This window comes from Triticum aestivum, chromosome 2B, assembly GCF_018294505.1.
Source record: "Triticum aestivum cultivar Chinese Spring chromosome 2B, IWGSC CS RefSeq v2.1, whole genome shotgun sequence".
Lineage (NCBI taxonomy): Eukaryota > Viridiplantae > Streptophyta > Magnoliopsida > Poales > Poaceae > Triticum > Triticum aestivum.
The window spans coordinates 513,547,425-513,560,814 of NC_057798.1; the positions used below are offsets into that span (position 1 = coordinate 513,547,425).

Consider the following 13,390-nt stretch of genomic DNA (forward strand, 5'->3'; position numbering starts at 1 on the left):
AGTAATTGGTCCAGTATGTATAGCAGCAGGGGCTGTGGGTGTAACAATGGTATTGATGTCCTCATCATTGCCTACCCTTTTAAAATTTCCATTTTTCTTCATTGATGAATGCCGTCAACATATGACTTTGGCCAGGAGTGAGGTTTAGGTCAGGCAGAGGAGTATTTTGATCCTTGTGCCAGAGGTCAATGAAGTCTAGGATCTTCTTCGGATCTAGCATGAGAGGCACATAATTGCCTTTGGCTCTAGCGGCCCTTTCTTGTCTGTTCCTGATGATTTCAGCAAGTTCTTCATCATCAGCTTCATCGTCATCAGACGAAACTTGAAAAGCAACTTGCTTCTTATGACGGTTCTGGACATATTTCATTTGATCGACTTGGAGTCCTCTACAACGAGCAGTGGAGGTTCTCGACATATTTCATTTGATCCGACGGTTGCTTGTATGAGCTATGATTGTGCGAAGAATTTTCATCATGGGTCTCCAACAATAACCCAAGTAGTATGTTCTTTGTCGAAGTATCTGCAGTAGTGCACAAAATGCCTTCTCCTTTTCACTTGTTGCTGAAGATATCTGGTTTCAACATGTTTGCCAGTGAAATCATGGCTAAGTGTTCTGCCATTGACATGGCGCGCTACAACTTCTCACAAGCTCATCCATCTGATTTTATAATTGTTGCTTTATACAACTGGCGTCTGAGTTCAGTCGCCTGATTGTTTGGATGATCTCTTGGGTGCCACGGTTCATTGACTTTGGGCCCTTATCTCTTGAGAATCAATCCAGACAAAAGATTTCTACCACAGCGACACCATTGAGACTTCACGTGCTATGTGATCTAAGTGTTCGGTGTTCAGTTGAGAGCAATATATGCATGGCACTAATGTGCGGCAAGTGGCCTTTAGTGAACGAAGAAATGTCATGGCTCAAAGTCATCATCATCAACCAAGCTCACATGGTTGTCTTCCTCGATAAGCCTTCATTTCTTCAACTGACGTCAAGTTCACGTCGACCATGGGATCCCGGTGACGCTATACAACATCGACTTGTGGGCAAGTAGAATCTTATGGGTTCATGGAGGAGAGAGGGGAAGAAGACGAGCAATACAAGAACAGAAGAGAGGATACACACACCTCGCCAGGCAAAGGCCAAAGCCTATCCATTCAACCCAGCCATTTTGTGGTCCTTCCTAGCCATTTTTATATTGCCTAATCCTACTACCATCTGATTTGGGCCTCTTGCGATGATGATGGCCCACCGAGTGAGGGTAAGTCCTTAGATAGCTTCCAGTTCCTCCACAAATAGTTTGTAACCTTTGAATGATTGTTAGTTGAGGCAATACAGTACTAGGTTATTAACATCCAGACCCATGGGTAGGGGCGTGGGTCTAGGACGGACCCGATAGAGTGATCGGGCATGGGTCTCGTAGAGGTCGACCCGGCCAAACCCGAGCCAATTGCCGGCTTGAGTTGTGTTCATGCTGAAGATGTTTTTGATGTTGCAAACTTATTTAAAAGAAATGTTTCAAGTAGAGAGACGGGTTTCTCCTCTAAAGATTGGACGGCTCGGGATCACGTTAATCCAAAAATAATAATTCGCAACTTGTCCAAAGTAAGTGGGTAATGGACTCCTTATAAAAAATCCTAAAGAAATGAAACCTTGGCAGCCGACCGCGACGTGTCACTGTCAGCGGGCCAATTACGTGGCCGCTTCGACGAGGGCCCCACCGGTCATCAAGACCAAACCGGCTTAACCCAACCGCAGTCCATTGACCTCCCCGGCCACCGCACTGGTGCACACCCCACCCTCGCAATCCCGTCCTTCCAAACCGCTTTCCCCCGAACGCCGGGCGGCTGAACGCGTCCCCATCCCTTCATGGACGCCGCGAGCCGCACCTGGCCGCCGCCCAACCCCTCGCCGGCGCCCTTCTCCTCCCGGCTGCGCGTGTCCTCCGACCCCCAACGCCGGCGCCGGCGCCGCCACTCCAAGAAGCCCAAGCCGGAGCCGCCGGCTCCCCCGCCCAAGAACGCCCCCGTCTGCTCCGGCGCGGACTTCGAGTCCCTCCCGCCGGAGCTCCTCCACCGGGCGCTGTCCGCGGTCGGCGCCGCCGACGTCTCAGCCGCCAGCCGTGCGTGCCGCTCGTGGCGAGACGCGCTGCAGCCGCTCCGCGAGGCGGCGGCGCTGCACGCGCACGGGCGCCGCCTCAAGCACGGCTCAGCCGTTCCCGCCGGACTCGACGGTGAGGGGCGCAAGGCGGCGAGACAGAGCGCGCTGGGTCTTTTCAAGCGGGCGGCGAGGCTGGGGTCCGCGGCTGCGATGGTGGACGCCGGGCTGATGTGCTGGGAAGAGGGGCAACGGGAGGAGGCGGTGGGGTACTACCAGGCGGCGTCGGAGCTGGGACACCCTGTCGGCATGTGCAATCTCGGAGTGTCCTACCTCGAAGGTATCTTAGATTTGGCCTATATTTCCTTTCTTGGAGGGTTGTTCGAGCGGGTAGCAAAATGGTTAGTACAATCTTATTAGGACGAATTTGTCTGGTCCCATACTATCCTAGATTGGCAGGCGTGATTAGATTTGTTTACCGCGCAGTCTGAGACGATCTTTTATAGGGGGAATTATTGATTGTTCTGGCTCTGGCGTTTGCTTCTGCTGGGTCTTTTAGGTAAACTCTGGGGCTCTGCTCCAGGTTGATCATAAACTCCATAGTAATGACGTGATCAACGCAATGAATGGCGGTGGCAATTTCTCAGGACCGGCGGCTGCAATCTTTGATAACTGCTACCATATGTCTCGGGATCTTATTCAGGTCCATTTCGAGCACTGTCATAGGGAAGGAAATGCCGTGGCGCATGAGTTGGCTAGAATGGCTAGGTTTTCTTCTCTTAGTACTTGGTTTGATGATGCCCCTAGTGCCTATTACTCCCTCCGTTTCTAAATATTTGTCTTTTTAGAGATTTCAAATGTCCACATACGGATGTATATAGACATATTTTAAAGTGTAGATTCACTCATTTTGCTCCGTATGTAGTCATTTGTTGAAATCTCTAGAAAGACAAATATTTAGGAACGGAGGGAGTATTACCCATTTGCTTGTATTTGATGCTACTGTGATCACTAGTTAATAAAAGGAGTTTGAGTGTTAAAAAGAACTCTGGGGTTCTGCTGGCCTTTTAAGTAAAGTCTCGGGTTCTTTCAGTCTGATTATAACCTCTAAAGAGTGATAAATACCTAACTCGCAGAGGAGATACCTTTTATGTATTTTACCAACTTGTTTTTAATCAAACTCTTCATCTCGGAGCATTAGAAATTCAGAACTGACAATGTTGCCAAATCTCTTTACACTACAGCTGATCCACCCCAGGCCGAGGAAGCTGTTAGATGGTTTTATCCAGCTGCATCCGCAGGCAATGTTCGTGCCCAGTACAACCTAGCCCTCTGCTTGCAGAATGGAAAAGGAATCAAGCGTAATCAACGGGAAGCTGTAAGATACCAGCTCTGTGTTACACAGCTGTGATTTTCAAAAAAAATTCCCAAATCAAAGTAATTCGTTACTCCTGATGCTTACAAGTGGAACCAGTTTCATTGTTTTGATATCTAGTTTCTGTGGGATTTATTGGTAGCGCATCTTATGTGAACTAATTCTGCATTAGACAGTGTCTAGGTGTTCTTATTTTAGCTCAATGGGGATTTTGAGCTGATTTGTTGCTTTCATGCTTTGAGTTGTTGAATTTCGCTTAGAGAACGGATTCATTGATCTTGACACCCTACCAAGGTTTTCAGGATTATATCACCCGGATCCATCATAATACATGAACTGGTCGATACAAGATTACCGTCTGTAGCAATTGTGTTAAGGTTCTTACCTTTACATTTCAAACTGACAGAAACTTGTAAATGCAGGCAAAGTGGTACTTACGAGCTGCAGAAGGAGGGAATGTACGAGCCATGTATAATGTTTCCTTGTGTTACGGCTTTGGTGAAGGGTTTACACAGGATCCAGTGCGTGCAAAGAAGTGGCTGCAACTAGCTGCTGATTGTGGTCACAGAAAGGCTCTTTATGAGTCTGGTATTAAACTCTGTGCGGTATGTCATCCTTTTTCCTTTTATTCCTGGGGAATGCATGTATTTTCATTTTGGAATGGTTTTCTTGTGAAGAAATGATGTGTTCATTGTATGTACTTATTTTTTCCTACCATCCTGCATTGTGTGCCACTACATCTAATCATCTATCAATGCATAATCGTTGCCCACGGTGTGATGCTTCGTTGTTTTAGTTTAGAAGTCCTCAGGCTGCATACAATTGTAGGGGCAAGGAGCAGCTGACTTTCTGCCTAGGACCTACACCAAACCACACCATTTTGATGTTGGTTTAGTTTGGCATAGATATATTCTCACAAAAGAGACCTAGGTAGACAGAAACGAAAGCAGCAGTATATAATATCTTTGTCAAGATGGTTGGATTAGGGAAAATTGAGAACAAGCAACCATGGTACAGTGTCTGCACTGGTAGTGAAAGTCAGCATCGTATACAAGCTGGGCCATTGACACACATAATATTTGTGATATGCCAATCATTCTTATCTTTATTTCTTTCTCTGAAAAGAAAGGTCAGATGCACTGTCTGTAACATTTTAATGACTGATTCTCAAGTGTTTGAAGTCATGCATTACCTGTTGTGTCTTCTTGTTACATCCTTCTAATGATGATGCCTATGCTGTTTAGGCAGGAGACAAGGTCAGGTCTCTTATGTATCTAGAGCTGGCAACACGCCATGGAGAAAGTGCCGCCTCGCATATGAGAGATGTAATACTCGAATCACTCTCTCCTGCGATTGCCCAACGTGCTCTTTCAGATGCTGATAGATGGCGACCAAAATCTCTCTCTGCCAGAAGATGAGCAGATGGTTCCTTCCAAATACTAGCAACCCCTTTATAGAGCTGGTCATTGACTACATCATTTCCAAGGCAGGCGCTTCCCAAAGGACATCTACATTAAAATCATCTTCATGTCCTTCTCCTTGGTTTGCTCGCAAAACCTACCATTGCAGTTGTGACGGGGAAGTTGGTCAAATGGCAATGAAGGATATCGAAGCAGCAGAATGCTGGATAAAACTGTATAGTACAGCTTAAAAATGGTTTGGTTCAGGTGACCTGTAGACTGAACCATTGCATCTTGGTGATCAGTAGAAACAATTGGGCGCTACTCCCTCTATAAAGAAATATAAGAGTGTTTAGATCACTACTTTAGTGATTTAAACACTTTTTTATGGAGAGAGTACTACTCTTTAGTCACCAAATGGTATAGTACCGTACCAGTCGAAAGAAACGATGCAAACTAGAATTGCATCGCATCTTTGTTTTGGTGATTGAAGAAATGTTGAAGATATATAATATGCTTTCAAATGTGCTCATGTCTTGTCAGTAGAACCGCCGTGATGAAATGTTGGAGAAGCGTGCCAGTGTTGATGCCATAATGGCCGTACCGGAAAGGGAATTTATGGCTCTCAGGCCTATGCACCCTATATGCGCTAAATTTCGTAATTGCAAGAAGTAAAAAGAATGAAACTTTTTTGGAAACAAGTGTTGTACTTGTATACAAAGTTTCGCCAAGGAATGACTTCAATGTATTCCGGGCAGAAAAAAAAATCGAATGCTATGTACTCCCTCCGTCCGGAAATACATGTCATTGAAATAGATGCATCTAGATATATTTTAGTTCTAGATACATCCATTTTCATCTATTTTGATGACAAGTATTTCCGGACGGAGGGAGTAGTTCATGCTATTTGTCCTCGTTTTTTCCCCCTGAAGTCAACACAAGTTATTTCTTGGCGAAACTTTTTACACGAGTACAATACTTGAGCATATTTGTTTCCAGAAAAGATTTGACTCTTGTGTAATTACCAAATTATTTTGTGCATATAGGATGCACTGTCACCAGGGTATTTCCCGTGTACAATTGTGCTTACGTTAGCAATGCCACCTAGTTGCGTCAGTTGACTCGCGGTAAATCTGACTGAACATTGTGCTTGCAACTTGTACAGCCTAGTTCCGTTGCCTATATACAGTTGCACTTCACTATAGACTTACCTTTGCGGCGTTCCCTTTGAAGTATGAACATTGATCAGAAATTCAGAAGTCTGCGAGAAGATGTGAAACTAGTTTACGCCAGTCCAGTAAAAAATGATTGATAACATGATAATCATTGGCCCCAAAAGAAGGCATGGCAACACACATTTATTTATGCAGGCATTATGCCAGTCCAGAGATTATTAGATGCTACTTGTGCAGCTCAACATTCACAATCAATCAGTGCAGCAAACAAACATATTATTACAGAAAACGAAACAGACCACGAGATAACAACTTTTATTGCCAGTTTCTTCTTTTGAGGAGAGCTGCCAAGCTTAGAGCTTGGAAACAAGGGCCCCGTTCTGGATGGCCTTAGGCGACTCTGCTTCCTTGACATCGGCGGCATCAGAAGTGCCAGGAGGCACATCAACAGCAGGCGAGCAGTTGAAGAATCCATGTGGCTGCAAGAGAAAACAAGCGCACTTTCAGCTGAGATCGCGAAGTAATGACAGAAGGCTACGATATCCTCTCTGGAATCAAAACTAAGTATACTATAGAAGGAGGATTTTGAAAGGCTCAGACTGTGGTACCATGAGCATGAAGCCGATGTGTTCCACCGGCATGACCGGCCAATCTTCCAGCCTTGGGATGTGGGTGAGCCCAAATACATACCTATAGATGCAGAATTTCAGTTGTAACGATCATGAACTACAAACTGAAGAAACAATGCTGGATATCAGCGTGCAAGGCAAATGTGTACCAGAGAACGATGTCAGTTTCCTCCAAGGGTCTATCCTTCTTCACCCAAGTAGCTAAACCCTCGTGAAGACGTGGATTCTGGTTGGGGAACTCCCCTCCAGGAAACTTCTCATCACTCTTGTATGGTGTCACCCAAAGATTGTGCTTTAGGAACCCGGCTCTTCGAAGAAACTTTGCCTCGGGCAGAGCAAATGGCAAACAGTTTGAACCAGGCACGAGTCTGAAACCAGTTGGTTGTCCGGTACGATTTACAGCCCTCGTGTTCCTAACCTGATCAAATGCAAACAAGAAACATGGAAGGAAAAGCAGTATGATCAGCTGCCCCAAGGCTCCCAAACAAATAATAAAGTGCTTTGCTGAGAGGTGTGAACATGGTGCTGATAACATTTGACATGCTTCTTGTGCAACTGGTATGTCGTTACTGACATGACACTAAAGAAAATCAGGAGATATGCAGCTGCTTGATGACAGAAAATTCTGAAGCAACGCTTGCAGTTATGCACAATGTGATATGATCTGTTATCATGGATGATTATAATTTGATGTGTTGCCATGAATAATCGACAATGACATGATAAAAAGAAGAGAACAAACAAGCATGTTCTCCCTCCGTCCTAAAATAAGTGTCTTGAACTTAGTACAAATTTGTACTAGAGCTAGTACAAAGTTGAGATACTTATTTTGAGACGGAGGGAGTACTACGTATGTGCTCTTACAATCCAATGTCGCGCAGATGAAGGGTCACAATCTCTCATTGCTTGCAACTCGGATTTCAGTATCTTTTCTTCAGCATAGAAAGCATTGTTGTGCACATTATTTGTGCCTGCACTTTCGACTTTGACATTTACTTCAACCACCTGGGATAGAAACAAGCGCGTCAAATGCACTATGCAAATATTTAAGGGTGCATTGTACAGAAGGAATACAAAGTTATTCTACAAGGCTAGTATAGTCAAAAGGCATGAAGCTAGCAATCAACTTCCATTTAGTACATGCATGCAGTGGTCCATTTCTTGAACTAGTTTCTCATGGCATTTTGATAATAAGAAAAAGCATAAAAAGGGACCCACCTGATTATGAGCTTCGTTAGGTTTGCAATCAATAGCCATGTCCATACGGGCAACAAAGAAATGCTGGTGGACAGGTGCATACAGACTAGGAGCAATAGTTGTACCATATTTCCTTGATTCCCCAGGCATCAGAGCTCCCAAACTCAGAATTCCAGTAAGTTTTACTTCAGCTTCTATCTTACCATCCTATAACCAAGGAAAAAACTAATAGTTACATTACAATAACTAAATCATACTCCCTCCGTTCCCAAATATTTGTCTTTCTAGAGATTTCAACAAGTGACTACATACGGAGCAAAATGAGTGAATCTACACTTTCAAATAAGTCTACATACATCTGTATGTTGTGTTCATTTAAAATGCCTAGAAAGACAAATATTTGGGAACGGAGGGAGTAGAACATAGATGCATCATACCATTCAATAGAAGAGCTGGATTCAAAATATGCATTTACTAAATCTCAAATAGTCTATTCGAATAGTACCTGATAAAAGTGCCAGTAAAAACCATATTCATAGTTGGCAACTGTGCAGATAAATGACACCGTGAGCCTCCTTGATCGCCTAACTTCTGCTAAACCAGTTCTCCAGTCTTGGTGTTTCCAAAGGATTCCATGGTCCTCCTCGTGCAGACACACACAGTTCTCAATTGTCTCCACATGACCGGTAAAGTTCGTGAAGTGTGCATCAAAATACTTGATGTAACCCAAGCAGTCACACCCCTATACACGCAAAAAAGATAGATAATATAGTCAGATGAAACTCAAACTGATAAAATAGAAAAAAACGCCTAGAACTGAGCAAATGACCTTCTTAAGAGAATGAGCATTTTTGCCAAGTCCATCTTCTCCAGCATCAAAAGCATTCTTGCGATAATGTGGTTCACTTGGATCTCCATAAGGAACAACCATCTCAACAAAGCTCAGCCTATGAGCTATAGGTCTACGCCCACGGCTACCATCAACATATGCAACAGAATAGATGACCAAACCCTCTTTAGGGGTGAAGCCAATACGGAAATTCCACTGCTCAACACCATTAAAAGTGTTATTAACTCTAGGTGACAAGTTTTTTAATACTGGAATGATAGGTTAAACATTAAGCAACCATGTACCTTCTGCCATTCCACAAAATAGCCATTAATACGGAAGCTTGGGCCCTCAGGCTGATTGATAATAAGAGGTTTCACATCACTTCGATCAACACCACCTCTAGTTTCTCCAGGAGTGTAGTTTCTCAAATGATCTGGTGGAGGCAGAGGAACAAACTTCCTGTCTTCAAACTCTATGACAATATTATTCTGCATATCAACAACAACATGGATCCCTTCCACAGGACGAGCATAACCATTCTCCATGGGACTATCACTCTCAGTTCGGCAAAAGATTAGAGGCCTGGCAAGTCTGCGACTGGGAGCATCAGCATCACTGTAGTAGCCAGCACACCTGACGGTTTATGTGCGAAGTTCAAATCAAATAACATGATGATGAAAGCTGAAAGATAACCCACAATGGAGAATGCGATGGAATAAAATTTCGGCACCTAGCTTACCAGGCATCTACCATGACAAGTTCCATGTCGTCCACACCTCTTTTCTTCATAGCTTCAACAAATGGAGGATAATTTTTGACAGTAGCTTCACACTCAGCATATTCCATAGCATCCTGTGATATATAATAATTAAAAAATCATAAGAAAATATTTCAAACTAAATGCTGCATAAAGGTTCAAAAGAATGTCAAAAGAGACTGTTCTGGCAGATGCGTAGGCGCAAATATTGGAGAACTAAAGAACTGTTATCTGGCAGCAACCATTAGTGGTATAATGGTTGCATATCATTGTATACTAGTATATGGAGTAACTGGTTCACAGATTAACAATTGGAATTTCAGACAATGAAACTTAAACAAATTAAGTAGGCTTACCATTGCAGGCTGTACATCTGGAACAACTTCAGATGATATCACCTTCCCTCTGTGATGTCCACCTCTAGTAGCTGCATGCACTTCAGATAGTTCTACTATCCAAATGGTAGTCTCATTTGAATGTCTATTGTAGACAACAAGCTTGGCCCTCCTGGGAGGCAACCTGCTCGGAATGACGGCAGAGCCTTTGGTTCTAGGGAGCAGTGATGGTTGGAATGGCGGGAAAAAATAGGCATCGGCTAATGCTACAACATTCTTTTCTGGTTCCAGCAGCACAGCTTCAACAAAACGCATGCTGTCACGTTCCTATAATTTTAGAATGCTGCTTGTCAAATCATTTTTCAAGGTTGTACAGGGAGAACTGGATAGGTATCAGAAAGATTCTTGTTGACAAACCTCAGGAGATTTTCCAGCGGCTCTTACAGTTGCAACAGCCACTGCAATTTCGGCAGCAGATAATGGGTCCAAAGGGTGGAATCTTTGAGCTCTCGTCATTATGGGTATCCCTGCATTGTTTTTCACCCAGCAGAACATTAGGAATGGAATGAATAGTATGATATAGTTCAGCTAAGACATGGCATACATTTCAAACTACTATAATAGTTGATCCCTAGTGGACTCACTCAAATAACTTCCAACAAATTTTAACACATAAGGCACATACACCAATCATAGAGCAACGGATATACATGGCTCTTCAATGACATAGGTCAAGCATTCATAATAGAAAATTTGGCAGGTCAAGAGCACCATGCTCCATGTGCATATCAGGATGGCAAAAGGGGCACTTGATAGAGAAATGGCTGTTGTTGACCTCTCTCCTATAAGCAACTAAAAAACTGCACTGACATGGAGCATACTGTATGAATGCAAGTCTTATAATATTGTTCCATCCACTAACGTTCCATCTTGTAGGTTCTTAGTTAGAAAAAAATAATATAAACATAGATATGAAAATACACATCATTTTTACCAACAACGATTGTGTAGACTAAATCAGAAAACAGTGTTATCTAATTAGACAAAGCACATAATAATAGCATCAATTATGTACAGTCCTCTCACTAGATAATACAAAAATTAATGGTTGACAGCTGAAACGTAGACATTTCAAATATCAGGTTAAATTATGTCCGTTTCCAAAAAAAAAACCGTGAAGATATCTGTTCAGACAAAATGAAACAGGGTGCTTGTCAATTTCCTACACCGAAGAGATGGGCTACCAAGGTTAAATTATGTCCGTTTCCAAATGTTTTTTTCCGTGAAGATATCTGTTCAGACAAAATGAAACAGGGTGCTTGTCTTGTCAATTTCCTAAATGGAAGAGATGGGCAAGAATGATTTGTTTGATATTTAATGATCATTTTGGTTTATATTACATATTCAAATCCTGTCAGACACCACAAAAAACTACAAATCTTTGGGAGTAAGATGAACTTGAAAGACCAGCTAGAATGGGTCTCATCAGACAACTATCGAGCCTTCAACGTGTGCACACTGCAAAACGATGCAGTTGGACGGTGCAGATAAACCATGTCCCTACATGGGAGCTTAGCCGTAACTTTACCCACAAACACTGCTTTAAGAATGTCCATTGCCAACCAAGCCCGACAGATTATTGTGCATGATTAGCAGCCCCCCACAAACACTACTACAATGAGATAATATGTTCACAGGCCACTCTGCGGGCCAGGCAGATCAGATTGCCTGATCAGCTTGTCCATGGTGCCTAGAGGCGCATCCAGAAAGTGTGAATGCCAAAGTAAAAAAAACTGTGTTGGCCCCATCACTCAAATAATCAAGAAGCTTTTTGGTCCATCTATTGTCAACTAACAAGTAACATCATTATATATATATATATCCCTCACACTTTCCCAGCTTTCCCTATACGAAACCTCAGCATCAACCAAAAAGTGAGAGGAAAACAAAATGATCACTGCTACTAGTGATCAGAGAAAAAGTTCAAGCCCCAACAACTATCAACTATCGAGCACAAAAGCCAGAACAGTGAACAACAAAATAAAAACTAGAAATGTTTGTGACAGCACAGCCCACAGTAGGCAGGCAACAGCACGTCATGCCCCAACTATTCAATTATCACGTTACCTAAATAAGATACTGTAAACCACAAAAAAAATGTTGATATGGTCGATTAGTGTCACTAAAAGATCTAATAGGATGATGCTGATGAACAATGCCCCTGCTACAAAACAATGCATGGCGATCTGCATACCCCGATTGCATACAAACCAGAACTATGTGAATAATTGTATAAATCGCATTTTGGTTTTAGTTCCTGCATCTCGAATCTGGTCCTAGAACAATAATTGGCTGATCCTTCTTCATCTTTGCGCTTGCATGCAAACGGGAAGTGGAGAGCTGCGCACTCTATACAGATCCCACCACTACTGGGTTGCATTCCCACAGTCGCATATGACCCCACGAGAAATCGTGATCGACACAAACACCGTCACGTGCCTTACCCAGCTTTCGCCATCCATGCGCCGCACGGCACCCATTTCCCATGACCCGATCAACTGCGCCCGCTCACACAGATCAATCATACACCCTCGTCCCTCGCAAATCAGTCGCATGATCCAACCCGATCGATAGAGAGTGAGAGGCGGAGAGAGAGAGAGAGAGGGAAAAAGGGAGGTGGCGATCCCCGAGTTTTCCGTATATACCTTTAGAGGAGGCCTTGGCGGTAGTGGGCTGGGCCGCGGACGCGATGTCGTCCATCACGGCGCCGCCCCCGGCAGCGGAGACGACGCGCTCACCGCCACCGCCGGCCGCGGACATGGAGACCTTCCCGGGCGCGGCGATCGCCGCCCTGGGGGCATCGCGCGCGGGGCCCCCGCAGCAGAGCGCCGCCTTTTCCTGAGCTGAGGCCATTGGAGCGGGTTCGCGAGCTGACCGTGTCCGTAGTCTCCTCCGCCGTCTCCGCCTCGCCGGATCCCACGATCTGACATACAGCACAGGCCTCCGCCTCCCCGCGCCTTCGTCCTCCCCCCGCTCCCACTCTCACTCCCCCGCGTCAGGACCTCCGCGTCTAGGGGTTCTACGGGATCGGGCCAGGGTTTCGGGCACCCGTCCTCTCCGCGAGAGAGCCGAGGATCGTGCTAGCTCACACCGGAGTGGTGGTGGTGGCGGTGGCGGTGGGGAGAGGAGCGGAGCGGAGAGAGGTTTGGGGCGTGGGCGTCGGATGTTCTGTAGAGCGAGGCGACGGGGGAATCACGTGCATTTATAAAAGGCGAGGGGAAAGGTGACCGGGCGTGCGATCTGGGTGGGTGGGCTGGCCTGGATTCAGGATACTTCCGGCTCATTCGCTCGGCTAGATGCACACGCAACCGTACCCTGACCGTGACTTCGGCCATGGCCGTTAGGGGAAATTTTTTGTTGAAATGTTTATCACTCCACAAAAAGCACTCTCTATGTTTATTCCCTCCGTCCTAAATTACTTGTTACAGAAATTGATAAAAATAAATGTATTTAGAACTAAAATACATCTAGGTACATTCATTTCCGCGATAAATAATTTCGGATGAACAGAGTATAAGTCTTTTTAGAGATT

General features: G+C 44.5%; 2 protein-coding genes across 2 annotated transcripts; one reads left to right on the forward strand and one right to left on the reverse strand.

Annotated features, from left to right (window-relative positions):
- The first annotated feature begins 1,775 nt into the window (after nt 1–1,775).
- On the forward strand, nt 1,776–5,403 carry LOC123045746 (F-box protein At1g70590). The gene is made up of 4 exons (XM_044468919.1): nt 1,776–2,438; nt 3,343–3,476; nt 3,896–4,078; nt 4,718–5,403. Exons 1-4 carry the CDS (start codon nt 1,871–1,873, stop codon nt 4,889–4,891), a joined length of 1,059 nt encoding a protein of 352 aa, XP_044324854.1. The 5' UTR covers nt 1,776–1,870; the 3' UTR covers nt 4,892–5,403.
- A 768-nt stretch (nt 5,404–6,171) lies between these two features.
- On the reverse strand, nt 6,172–12,831 carry LOC123045745 (copper methylamine oxidase; the record flags this gene model as incomplete). Its single annotated transcript, XM_044468918.1, is given in 12 exon segments — nt 6,172–6,527; nt 6,657–6,738; nt 6,827–7,095; nt 7,542–7,682; nt 7,896–8,081; nt 8,380–8,616; nt 8,704–8,919; nt 9,009–9,339; nt 9,446–9,558; nt 9,820–10,125; nt 10,216–10,325; nt 12,504–12,831. Coding segments are annotated over 12 exon segments (2,325 nt in total). The 3' UTR covers nt 6,172–6,401.
- Between the last annotated feature and the right edge of the window lie 559 nt (nt 12,832–13,390).

Coding starts and splice junctions, on each gene's coding strand:
- LOC123045746 (XM_044468919.1), top strand. CDS start 1,871: ATGGACGCCGCGAGCCGCACCTGGCCGCCGCCCAACCCCTCGCCGGCG. Junction 2,439..3,342: donor CGGAGTGTCCTACCTCGAAG/GTATCTTAGATT, acceptor TTTACACTACAG/CTGATCCACCCCAGGCCGAG. Junction 3,477..3,895: donor AGCGTAATCAACGGGAAGCT/GTAAGATACCAG, acceptor TTGTAAATGCAG/GCAAAGTGGTACTTACGAGC.